We start from the raw sequence: 12,500 nt of genomic DNA on the forward strand, positions 1-12,500 counted from the left end.
GAGTCAGAACATATTTGGCTCAAGTTGTGTCAACATCAGGCTGAGAGGTAAAATAATTGCAATGGTCTGAGGAAATCTATTTCTACTGCCACCTGAGCCTTATGACTGTTCCATCAAAGGATTATTTAGCAATACTAAATGCATGTGGTCTTCATAAAGCTTATATTTTACAGTAATATAAAGCCTTCAAATATCAAGCTCAGTAAAAAAAAATAAATAAACAAATAAAAAAAATAAAAAAATAATAAAAAATAAATAAATAAATAAAGCTTATATTTTACAGTAATATAAAGCCTTCAAATATCAAGCTCAGTAAAAAAAATGAAAATAAATAAATAAATAAAATAAATAAATAAATAAACTAAATAAATAAATATATATACACAGCATACTTTTCTTGATATCTTTAATATCAAGAAATTCATATAGTTCATATGAGTATTTAGAAGCATGAATGCTTAGGGTGTTTTATATTCAATGGATGTAAGCCTTACTAACTCATCTGTTATAAAGCACATGTTATTAGGAAGCAGAGACAGATTCCATGTGACAGCATGACTGAATTTGGACCTGAATTCTTCTAGGAAGAAATTTAGCCGAGAGATGTTCCACACTCAGACTTTTAATTAACTTTTTGTAAAAAAATTACACTGGTATTTTCTGAATAAATTAAATGTTTATGTTTGTGTTCATTCTGTGAACTCTAGAGCAAACTTATTAACTTATATTACAATTACTTTTCAACAGTTTCATTTAATGTAATATTTATCTTAGCTGAAAATCATAGCAGGTGCAATATTCTATACATTTCCTACAAAATCAAGATATAATCATAAAAATTTGTTTGTTATAACTTTTTAGTGGTAGATAGTTGTTTTCCAAATTCCCATTTGTGGTCAAGTAGCCTTGAATCTGGTCAGGATTTACCAAGTGGCACCCCATACACATCAGCTTGGCACTTGTTGAACATCTTGTGACAACACTATTTTGTAGTCATTGTAAATTTGTCTAGCTTTTTCAGCATCCATATGTCCATTCATCACTCACACCAGATTAACATATTAGCAGAAATATGTATATATATATATATATATATATATATATATATATATATATATATATATATATATATATATATATATATATATATATATATATATATATATATAAAAACATGGAGGGAAGGAGTGGGGAGAGAGAGAGAGAGAGAGAGAGAGAGAGAGAGAGAGAGAGAGAGAGAGAGAGAGAGAGAGAGAGAGAGAGAGAGAGAGAGAGAGAGAGAGAGAGAGAGAGAGAGAGAGAGAGAGAGAGAGTATAAGAACATAAGAAATAAGGGAAGCTGGAAGAAACCATCAGGCCAACATGTAGCAGTCCCTGTATGAAATATACCTACCTATTTCCACCTATCATCCCCATCCATAAATCTGTCTAATCTTCTCTTAAAGCTCCCTAATGACTCAGCATTAACAACTTGATTACTGAGTCTGTTCCATTCATCTACCACTATTTGAGAACCAATTCCTTCCTATTTCTTTTTTAAAACTAAATTTTCCAAGCTGGAACCCACAAACAGTGGCCCTAATATTGATCCCTGTGGCATGCCTCTAATTACATGACCCCACTTGGACTTAGAGCTGTTTATTACAACTCTCTGTTGCCTGTTGCTTAGCCATGACCTTATCCAGTCTAACTCCTTCCCATCTATCCCATGTGCCCTAACCTTTCTCAGTAGCCTCTGATGGGGTACCTTGTCAAATGCTTTACTAAAGTCCAGGTATAGGATGTCATGACTATCACTGTTATCTGCTGCTTCATAAACCCTTTTGTATAAACTTAACAAGTTCGTCAGACAAGACTTCCCCTTTGTGAAGCCATGCTGTGACTGATTTATAAAGCTGTTTGTTTAAAAGCTCCCTAATGTTTTTCACTATTACTGACTCCATTATTTTACCTACAACAGAAGTTAAGTTGACAGGTCTAGAATTAGACATTAAAATTTTATCTCCTTCCTTAAAGATGGGTACTACATTCACCTGCCTCCACATTACCAGTACCCTACCTGGCTCAAGTGATTTCCTAAAGACAGAAACAAATGGTTCATTAACAACCTCTCTGCATTCCTTAAATACTCTGGGATATATTTCATCTGGTCCTGGTGTCCACTATCTCCTTAGTTCTAGTAATATCTGTCAGCTTCTCATTCTCTTCTGCTCTATACATTTGCTCACTATTTGGTACTTCCTGTATGTTTATACTGAATAGTGAGCAGGTATTTGGAGAGAGAGAGAGAGAGAGAGAGAGAGAGAGAGAGAGAGAGAGAGAGAGAGAGAGAGAGAGAGAGAGAGAGAGAGAGAGAGAGAGAGAGAGAGAGAGAGAGAGAGAGAGAGAGAGAGAGAGAGAGAGAGAGAGAGAGAGAGAGAGAGAGGGGGAGGGAGGGAGGGGGAGAGAGAGAGAGAGAGAGAGAGAGAGAGAGAGAGAGAGAGAGAGAGAGAGAGAGAGAGAGAGAGAGAGAGAGAGAGAGAGAAATTCTTGCTACATTTGGAGTTGAGACAAGGTGACACACCATTCCAAGTGAAGGATTGTTTCTCTAGCCTATCAGCTTCTCATCTCTTGGATGCTTTATCCTGTAAACAGTGTTTCTTGCAAATCACTTATTTATTCCTTTCAGTTACTTTACAAGTTTTGATCTTTATTTCTCCTGTTTTGTTGTAAGAGAAAGTGAGTTACTTATAACTGTATCAGTTCAATAACAAAGGTACAGTAAAATCCCTCTTATCCAGCATCAACGGGACCGCCGACATGCCGGATACTTGAATATTGCCGGATACTTGAATAGAAGTGAAATTATGTCCACAATCACCACCCTACACTCACGCATCTTACCATAACAAAGATCAGCTGATCTTAACCAGCAGCTGATCTGATCAGCTGCTTAAATGTAAGCACAACACGCTTCCTCTTTTCTACAACTTTAGGCATGATGAAGGTGTCAGGCGATAAATAGTGCACACACGGAACTGAGTCACTGAGTAAACATAGTGCAGTGGGCCGCGGGTGACGCGAAGCAGTGCGCTAAATGTGCCGGATACTTGAAGCTGCCAGATACTTGAATGCCGGATGAGAGGGATTTTACTGTATATTATTATCATTACTTCTATTATTATTATTATTATTATTATTATTATTATTATCATTATTATTATTGTTATTATTATTGCTAATGAAGAAACAATTTCTGCTAGCTGCATGTCACCTCTTTTCATTTCCAGATGTAACAAGAACCTCTCTCTCTCTCTCTCTCTCTCTCTCTCTCACACACACACACACACACACCTTTGGCTTCCTGTGTTATGACAAACATGCAGTAAATTCTTGAAGTCACATTTCTTAGTCTCCAAAGAGTTTGAAGGTGGAATGTGTTGCAATACCCTTATAGCTACAACAAAGTACTATACACATTTTCATTTCATGTTAAACACAAAAAAACTCAGAACTGAGACAAGAACATATGTGGGGCAACACAGCAAGCTGTAATGAAAAAAAGTTAAAGAACATCTTATCCCATCATGAAAATGACAGAACTGAAGCTAAATGTTTGATAGTCATTACCATAACAGGGGCTGACATGACTGTGCTAACTTTTATCATCATGTAACATTCATATCTAGGAGGGAATTTATAGCACCACAAATGACACAATTAACTGGACTGAGATTATGAAAATGAAAGAGATTTAATATTATTATGCTGAAAATAAGTTCAGTAAGAGTGATGATAAGAGAAAGCAGAAACAGCTAATAGTGTTAATCACAACTATGAAACAACTGACAATGAATCTGGAATGTATCTGATGTGGATTAATAATTTTACACATAGACAGGAGAAACTAATGACTGACTGAAATGAAATATTCTAGAAATGAACAAATGACACATCCCCTTTTAATAATACAGAACAAGGACTCCTAAGGAACAGATTGTGTATAGCGAGTCAGTATATAGTGTTATACCATCCCCAACAGTCCCACTATCATCTTTACACTGACCATGGTGTCTCCATTAGGCACATGATGCTTGAAGTCTGCTATGGATGACATCAGGTATGGGATCCGGTTATCAAGAACATCTGTAAGTGCTTCTTGAGCCAACTGTCGGAAGCACAGGATGACACCAATTATCTGCATTCTGGTTAAGACATTATCCACCTCTGAAAATAAAATGCTAAGTTGCATACTTTAAAAAAGAAGATACACAAATGAACTTTGATAAAAATCAAGCTAGGGTTATGTAATCTACCCTAACCAATTCACTCTGCCCTTTTACTTACGCTGGAGTTTCTTGAACAATTCCTTCATCTGGTCAGGTTTGTCAAAATTAGTTCTCATAGAGAGCAAAACATCCTTGTTAACCACCACAAGTTTCTGAAAATAAAAAGATAAACTATATTTAAAACAATCAAACCATAACAATCTACAAGTGAAAAACAAATCAGAAATAAGAAGAAATCAACCATAGAAAATTTGTAATACCATGGGTTTGCCTCATAATGCCACTGAGTGATGGACAATTGTTCAGTCATGTATAGACAGGTAGCTCATTCTGAATGGACTTTTAATAAGTAATAATAATAATAACAGCAACAAAGATCATCATTAATTGTATGATATATATATAATTACAATATTGCATTACACTGAGTGTATGTTATATTACCTTTAATTCCTGCACTTGGTTTGCAATATGCCACATCAGATTTTCATTCAATGCTTTCATTCCATAGGGTCCAATTAACTCTGCCAATGCTCTGAGTTCATTTATGTCTGAGAATTCTTCAGCAGCAAACGGCTGGGCACCCTCAGTAGTCAGGGAGACAAAGGCACGCTGGTTCTTGGAGAAGACAATGTGCCCAGCACTGACGCGACGCAGCAGGATTTCTGAATACCTGTTGTGCCAATTACAAAAGCAATAAGTGTTGCAACCTGAGGAAAAATAGTACCTATTTCCATCTTTACATAGCAGTATATGTGTATATAAATGGCTGACATACAATTGTCATACCATGAATTGTAATGAGCAGTGATGGTCTTTTCTCCATAGCTGTCCTGAAGCTGAGTCTGTTGTAGCAACACATTGTTGAACACTCTTGTGATGTCTATGTGCACTGGAAAGGGAGGAACAAACAATGACTTTCAGAGATTATCCTCACTATACTTGTCATAACTAGTGTTGCAGGTCTTGAGATCAGTCTTAAGACCAGATTGGCCTTGATCTTGGTCTCAAAGCTTCTGGTACCAGGGTTTGGGTCAAGATCAGGTTGAGGCCAGCATAAAAGTGCATTATGGCAAGGGGAAGATCAGAATTTAAGACCATACATGAAAAAAAAGAATTATGGCCAATTTGATTCATGGCATGCCATATAACACTGTAATGTCTGTAAATACAACCTGGCTAGTGATTATGCATGTGTGCTAGAGATGATGCATGACCACTGATAAAGAGAACATGCAAGTCAAGAAGATGCATGGCATGGCATAGCATGATAAACTCCACTTACATACACATGTTTGCAGCTCTATTCAGCTCTGTACTTTATCAAGATGAGTGTAATCGTGCACCTTTGTAAACATAGGTCATAAGTTTAGCTAGCTCACTTGGAAAATGTAACCACAAAAAATTGCTATCTAGCTTAGTTTGTGTCTTCATGCCAGTGAAGCAATGAAAGCAGAAATATTTGACATAGATATCAAATTGTTCACACATATTAATTTTTTTCAATATATTTCCTCCATTATATGGTACCTTCCTTTCTTGCTACTGGCACTCATTACATCAAGTATACCTGGCTGCATGGTTGCCAGATGTGCAGATATACTTTTGGCACTCACACATTACATCTTGGGCTTTTTTCAGTTTTTTTCATCACAAGAGAACTTAATTAAATTTACAAATATTTCCAGCAAGATACCATGACTAATAAACTGCATTTATTTGAATATACTTTATCAATTTTTACTTTTTATTCTTTGTTTTTTGTTAATTTCAGTTAACCCATTATATGAGTATGCAAAATGTATTAACATCTTGGACAAAAGATGAGCATATATCAATTTGGTTCATATTTGAATTATTTTTACATTTTATCTTGAATGCAAAATGAATAGTTCAATAAGAACCATTATATTCAAAGGTACACACACACACACACACACACACAATATATATATATATATATATATATATATATATATATATATATATATATATATATATATATATATATATATATATATATATATATATATATATATATATATATATATTTATATATATATATATATATATATATATATATATATATATATATATATATATATATATATATATATATATATATATATATATATATTGCAGGCAAAATACATTTAGATAACTGTCAGATTATGAGGAAATATTTTGTAATGGTCTTGGTTTCAGGTCTGGTCTTGGTCTTGATCTTAGTCTCAAGGCATCTGACCTTGATTAAAATACTGGTCATTACCAAATTTACACACACACACACACACAAAGGTAAGAAAGTCATTTTTTCACCTACACCTATACTATAAAAAACACTACCACATGAACACTTACCATAATATTCAACAGTCTGCAAAACACTCATGTATGTTTTCACACTGGCTAACAACTCAGAAGGCTTGGCAATCTCATTAGTTTCAGGATTATACATGACCATGCCCACCAAGGCTCGGGAAAACCTGCACAAGGAAACAAATGTAAGCTCCTCCATGTGTATACATTACAATCTTCTAAATTAGACTCTTAGAAAAGGACATCTTTAATTCTGCTTATCAATATTTTGCTTAATACACTCCTCCATGTAGCATTTTTTTTAACTAAAAATATCTATATAAATAAATTAATTAATTAGAAAAAATTCTATATGAGTTACCTTTGTTCTAAGTGCTGGTAAAGATATTCACGGGGGGCAAAAGTGTACTCCCAAACCTGAACTTGGCTGCAGTAATTTATTGCAAAACATAACTCTGTTAATGCCATGTGAAGTTTGTCCATCCTGAAAAAACAAAATCAATCATCAAATGTTCCATGATCAGTTCATCAACTAAATGACCTGAAACCAAAAAATAAGCATAAACAAGACACTGATACACATTAATTGAGAATATAAGTATTTACAAAAGAAGTGAATGTTTATGAAAATTATAAAAACACAAAGTTATTAACCAATAAACTACAACAATGATAAAACAAACACTAAATCTGAAGAGACCAATTGCAAAAACTTACCAAATTAAAATCCTTTTGACCTCTAAGTTATAATTTCTAAAAAGAAAAAGAAAACTATACTAAAGAGAAAAGAAAAAAAAAGACAAGTAAATAAAATAAAATAAATAAATATAATAAAACAAATAAATCAAGACAAGGCACCTACGTGGTGAGATCCTCTCTAGTCTTTCTGTGGCTCTCATATCCTGGCCGTTCCTGAGTGGCATCTTCTTTTTTCTTCTTTTTTTCTTTCTTTTTTTGTTCAAGTAGAGGAACTGTGTGTTTGGGAAGAAGCTGAAATCCAATTTATAGCATAAGTGAGTGCTCAACAATTTGCCAGTTTAATCAAGATATTTTACTATACAATATATAAAGCAACATAAAATGCACTGAAGATATGAAAAATAGGTATATAAAAAAAGTCCTCCCCATCTCTTTCTTGTATTATGGGAGTATAGTTCCCAGAAAAGGGTTCCTTGTCACCAACTCTTGCCAATTCAGATGCATTTTATCTATCAATGAAAACATGAAAATATGTATCCTAAATAACCACATCTAAGAGAAAAGATAAATTTATATTATGCTTCTTGGAAGATTTTAGGCAATGAATAGGATTTTGAAAGAGTGATGAAGAATTTTTTGCTCTTGCTAAAACAACCTTAATAGACACCTAACACCAAGCTGGCTAGCCACGAGCAGAAAGCACATACTATGGGACTCCTGATTCTTACCTTATCTGACAATATGCACTGTTCATCACATATTGCTGTTATGATATTCTTAGCTTCTTTTGCCATCTCCTCAAGGAACATGTTGACTACAGACAAGCTTCGTTCTCGAATGTGATAACGCTGTAAATATTTAGTATTAGAAAACACAGAAAGTGACAGTATATATATAACTGAACACTGCCACATGACAGTTATAACAAAGTTTCCTCTATGCTGATAAAACTGTTCATTCATATGAATTATAATCATGAAATCCTATAAAAGGATGCAACAACTTCTATAAAATACAATAAAACTGTAATACAATATAATACAATAAATGTTAAGTATGGAGAACAACAATGACATCTCAAGTAACAATTGCTTACCTCCTCTGGACAAATTTCATGTGTGCAGGCTTGCATGTGTGAACAAATCAAAGGAAATGAGATAATGTAACGGTTCTGACCAGGGAACTCTAGGCACATGTGGAAGTTCTCCTCAAACTGCTTACTGAAGAAACTGGAAAGTCAACACATGAACATATATCAATAATCCTTCTATGATTAATTAATTAACCAAGCCCTTATTAAAATCCAAAGCAGTTCTGTGAATAAATACTATACTTGTATATCAAATTATGCATACAGATTTTTATGTACAATCTATAAACATCAATAATTCTTATACACTCAACCCTTTGTTACTGAGACTGACTGGTGCCACTATACTACCACATAAGTAAAAACTATGATCTATCCATATGTCTATCTATATTCTAGGCTGGTAATAACACAAAGGGTGGCTCAAAGCATGAAACATCCACACATGCATCATTCACATCCAAAGCTCTATTGGGGCCTAATGGAGGATATTCTCATAAACCACTGTATTACACCCCATAAGCTTAGACATAACACAATAGCAATATACATCTGAAGCAAGCCTGACAGCATATATCGATTTAGCACTGTCCCTTCATTTGAAACTATTATGATGGCAATATTAAATAATTCCAACTAGTGCTCTGGCACCCAAAAAATTAAGTTTTTGTTCTATTTTGCCTTTTTTTTTCTGACATTATATGAGTAAATAACAGGCATTATAACAATACACAAACAAGAAATAAATGCATCATTCATACAAATATATATATATATATATATATATATATATATATATATATATATATATATATATATATATATATATATATATATATATATAAGCATTACATTTGCCCACACTTGCCAGTTACAAGAGGTATCTTGGCCCAGTCTCATCACAGCCAATCATTTTAGATGTACAGACACAAAAGTTGAATCACAAGTTTCAGATTTGAAATTCTCAATCAGATTCCTGGCATGTAAAATCACCATAAACATCATCTCCATGACAAATGATGATCTTATGAATACTAGAGTGCTTCTGTAGGGTTCAACACTGTCTTAGTATATGATGCGTTCAGGAGGTTTATCTTTGACAGTATCTCTTTGGTGCACTGTGTTCTCCCCACAATAGTTTCACTATTAACACTGCTTATGTTTCATACTCTGCTCTAACTTTCCTTTTATTTTCCTCCCATCAGCTTTCAACATTAGACAATGGCCTCTTTTTTATTACATCTTGGTTGTCTTGTTTACGAAAGTACACCTAATCATGGAAACTGATATCAAAGTATAATACATATATCTGTTATGTTGTTGCAAAGAGAGAATACATTATCTTATTTAAAAAAGGAAATAAAAGTGAAAAAACTAAGGAAATAGTTGAAATTATTTACACCTAATGGAAAAAACCGTAAAGAGAAAATAAAATCAAAGATTAAGAATGCTGGTGGATTTATAAAGAAAGTACAACTGTTCATGAGAGAGAGAGAGAGAGAGAGAGAGAGAGAGAGAGAGAGAAATAACCATTACATATTTTTAGAAGACATGGGAAAAGATGAGGAAACTACAGCCTGGCTGTCAGTTCTAAGCTTTGGAGGACAGTAAAAAAGAGGAAAAAACATGGCTAATGTATTGATTTGGATGTTGGTCTTGACCTTCAACCACATTACTGATTTCAGACAGTGATAAACATTACTTTCATTAAGAGGCTCACAATTTTCAATTGCAATGATCACTTAAGAAATGAGATAAGTATAATTTGATTATCTGATCCACATTTTTTGACAGTCATGATTTTAAGACCACAGTAAAAAAGATTTTCATTCGTGAAAACCATGATTTTCTAGATCTAGTCATTGTGATAGTGGTGTAACACAATAGTGAATGGTTTGAATGTATATTAAATCAACTAACAACATCTTCATGGGAATAACAAGCTGTACTTTGACTAAGTACTAAAATCATATATCAAACTATTCATATGCATTTCCTCACCAAAAAATGGAAAGATCCGAAGTTTCTATCAACATCTCATCAAGGTAATCCACCACCTTGGTGTGGAAGATGATCTGATTGATCAGTGCTGCCAATTCCCGTTTGTCCTTAAGGTTCAATCCTGGTCGATTGGAAGTGGAGTATGCCTGCAGCCTGAACCAGTCAAGCCGGATGCCACGGAAATCAAAGGGTGTCCCTTCCTCTGCTGTGTATCAATTGAGGGAAGTGTGAGGAAAAACTGCATTAGTCATAATGATGAAATAATAAGAGCATATGATTAATTTTCAATCAATCTGTATACCAGTATGGCATTCCCATGAGGGAAGTAGCTGAGACAAGGCACATACCTCTCCTAGCACTTGTCATATAATACCCATTTATTGTAATAATACTAAAAATGATGGAAAGCAAGAAAAGCTGTTTATAATCTAATACAGAAAGATTCACATGCTCTCTGTGAGGTTACAAATTTCACCTTGTTTAACAGACAGATTTCCAATTTCATTGCACATTGAAGACAAAATGACTGATTCCTCCTCTGGTAGTCCTTGTTGTTCCTGTATCAACTGGTTGAGAGCAATGGCATCATAGCCACACAGGTACTGTGTGTAGTATCGCTGTAATACCTGTGGAAATTTATGCTAATTGATGAATAAACACTGAACACTGATTCATCACACACACACACACAAAAAAAAAAATAAATAAATAAATAAATAAAAAATAAATAAATAAAATAAATAAATAAATAAATAAATAATAAAAGCAATATTTATCAGTTAATAACTCAATAACACCTTGCAGTTTCTCAACCTTACACCTTTTTCTGAAGTTCAACCTACCTGAGAGTATTTCTTGATCAGAGCCCTGAGTTCCTCCATGTGAAAAAGCAGCTCAGGCAGCTGACGATCAACAAGGTCATCTGCATTTTTTCCCTTCACTTTGTGCAATGGTGGGTTTTCATGGTGACGAAGCAGCCACAAAACCTGCAAAATCCATGCAATACTTTGTCACAAATGACTGCTGAAGTGCTATTGTAGGTTCAGGTTCAGCTTAACATATGAGAAAATCAACACATTTTTGCCTCACACTTTGTATTCCAAGGCTTTCTGGATATTGCTCCACTTACTTTGATATATGTTTTTGTATTCTCACAAGACTTGTCCCTTTCATTAAACTTTCACTTATACCTTCCTTCATATATTTCACACTACATCCAATCAAAACTGTCACATATGTTCAGAAAGTCTATGAATGCAGGATAAAATTTCTTCCCTCTAGTTTGCATTTTTTTCAACTGACATCTGAGTAAAAACATCTGATCCATCACTTCCATCACAATTTTTTCATGAACCTTTTCAGTCATACCAACTTCCACATTCATTGCTATTACCCTATTGCCTGTAAACTCTGGTAATGGTGGCCTCGGCCAAGTTTCCTGGTAATAGCTCCTATGCATAAATTTAGCTAGTTTCTCCTCTATACTTCAGCAAATTTGGTTCAATGGCATCTATAATTGCTGCCTTTCCATTCTTTTATCACTTCTCCCTTTAAATCTATGCACTCTACCATTACCTATCACTCATTAAAATATGTTGGTAATACTTAATCTTTAATAAGATTGATTGGTCACATTTTACTTATCCACCTGTATGGGAATGCACTTTATTCCTCTAGTGATGCAGAGATGAATTTATATGGAATATACCCTACTAAATGCTACCAAAGCCACAGGACAGTAGATAACAGAAATACAGAGTAAATACTAACTTCATCCCTGGAAAAACTGAGACCCATAAAGACAAAAAGGGCCTTGGGTCCCAGCAATCCTGGCTGGTCAGTAAGGATCAGGGCCAGCTCCTTCATGGCGGTGCGGAGATACTTGCGCCGTTCACGGTGCATCAGCGGCCTGTGACACAAAAAAGATCAATGGTGTAGTATGAGGACTAACAAGCTGATGAACTTCCTTAAGATAAGGATAAAATTTACTGCATTTCATCCCTGAATTATACAATCCAATTATGACCACAATAATGTTTAGGTGAGAAACAATTAGTCTGTAATGTATGTAGGTACTATATTTGTACTTCAACTATCAGCTTAAAAATAAAATTATTTCTACA

The 12,500-nt window shown here is 34.2% G+C and overlaps 1 protein-coding gene across 3 annotated transcripts in view; it reads right to left on the bottom strand.

Annotated features, from left to right (window-relative positions):
- LOC135104462 (membrane-associated protein Hem-like) overlaps window positions 1-12,500 on the bottom strand; it is a 35,961-nt gene that overhangs the window by 17,245 nt on the left and 6,216 nt on the right. For 2 of the 3 annotated variants that reach the window (XM_064011934.1, XM_064011931.1), the window contains exons 8-20: window positions 12,148-12,286; window positions 11,220-11,363; window positions 10,853-11,003; window positions 10,378-10,582; window positions 8,383-8,515; window positions 8,015-8,134; window positions 7,450-7,577; window positions 6,949-7,071; window positions 6,630-6,754; window positions 5,058-5,160; window positions 4,713-4,941; window positions 4,327-4,420; window positions 4,046-4,206 (exon numbers count right to left, since the gene is read on the bottom strand). In XM_064011934.1, the coding sequence (XP_063868004.1) occupies window positions 4,046-4,206; window positions 4,327-4,420; window positions 4,713-4,941; window positions 5,058-5,160; window positions 6,630-6,754; window positions 6,949-7,071; window positions 7,450-7,577; window positions 8,015-8,134; window positions 8,383-8,515; window positions 10,378-10,582; window positions 10,853-11,003; window positions 11,220-11,363; window positions 12,148-12,286 (1,855 nt within the window). The remainder of the gene's footprint in view (window positions 1-4,045; window positions 4,207-4,326; window positions 4,421-4,712; window positions 4,942-5,057; window positions 5,161-6,629; window positions 6,755-6,948; window positions 7,072-7,449; window positions 7,578-8,014; window positions 8,135-8,382; window positions 8,516-10,377; window positions 10,583-10,852; window positions 11,004-11,219; window positions 11,364-12,147; window positions 12,287-12,500) is intronic. The other variant, XM_064011933.1, reaches the window with a different exon arrangement.

This window comes from Scylla paramamosain, chromosome 10 (genome assembly GCF_035594125.1).
Source record: "Scylla paramamosain isolate STU-SP2022 chromosome 10, ASM3559412v1, whole genome shotgun sequence".
NCBI lineage: Eukaryota > Metazoa > Arthropoda > Malacostraca > Decapoda > Portunidae > Scylla > Scylla paramamosain.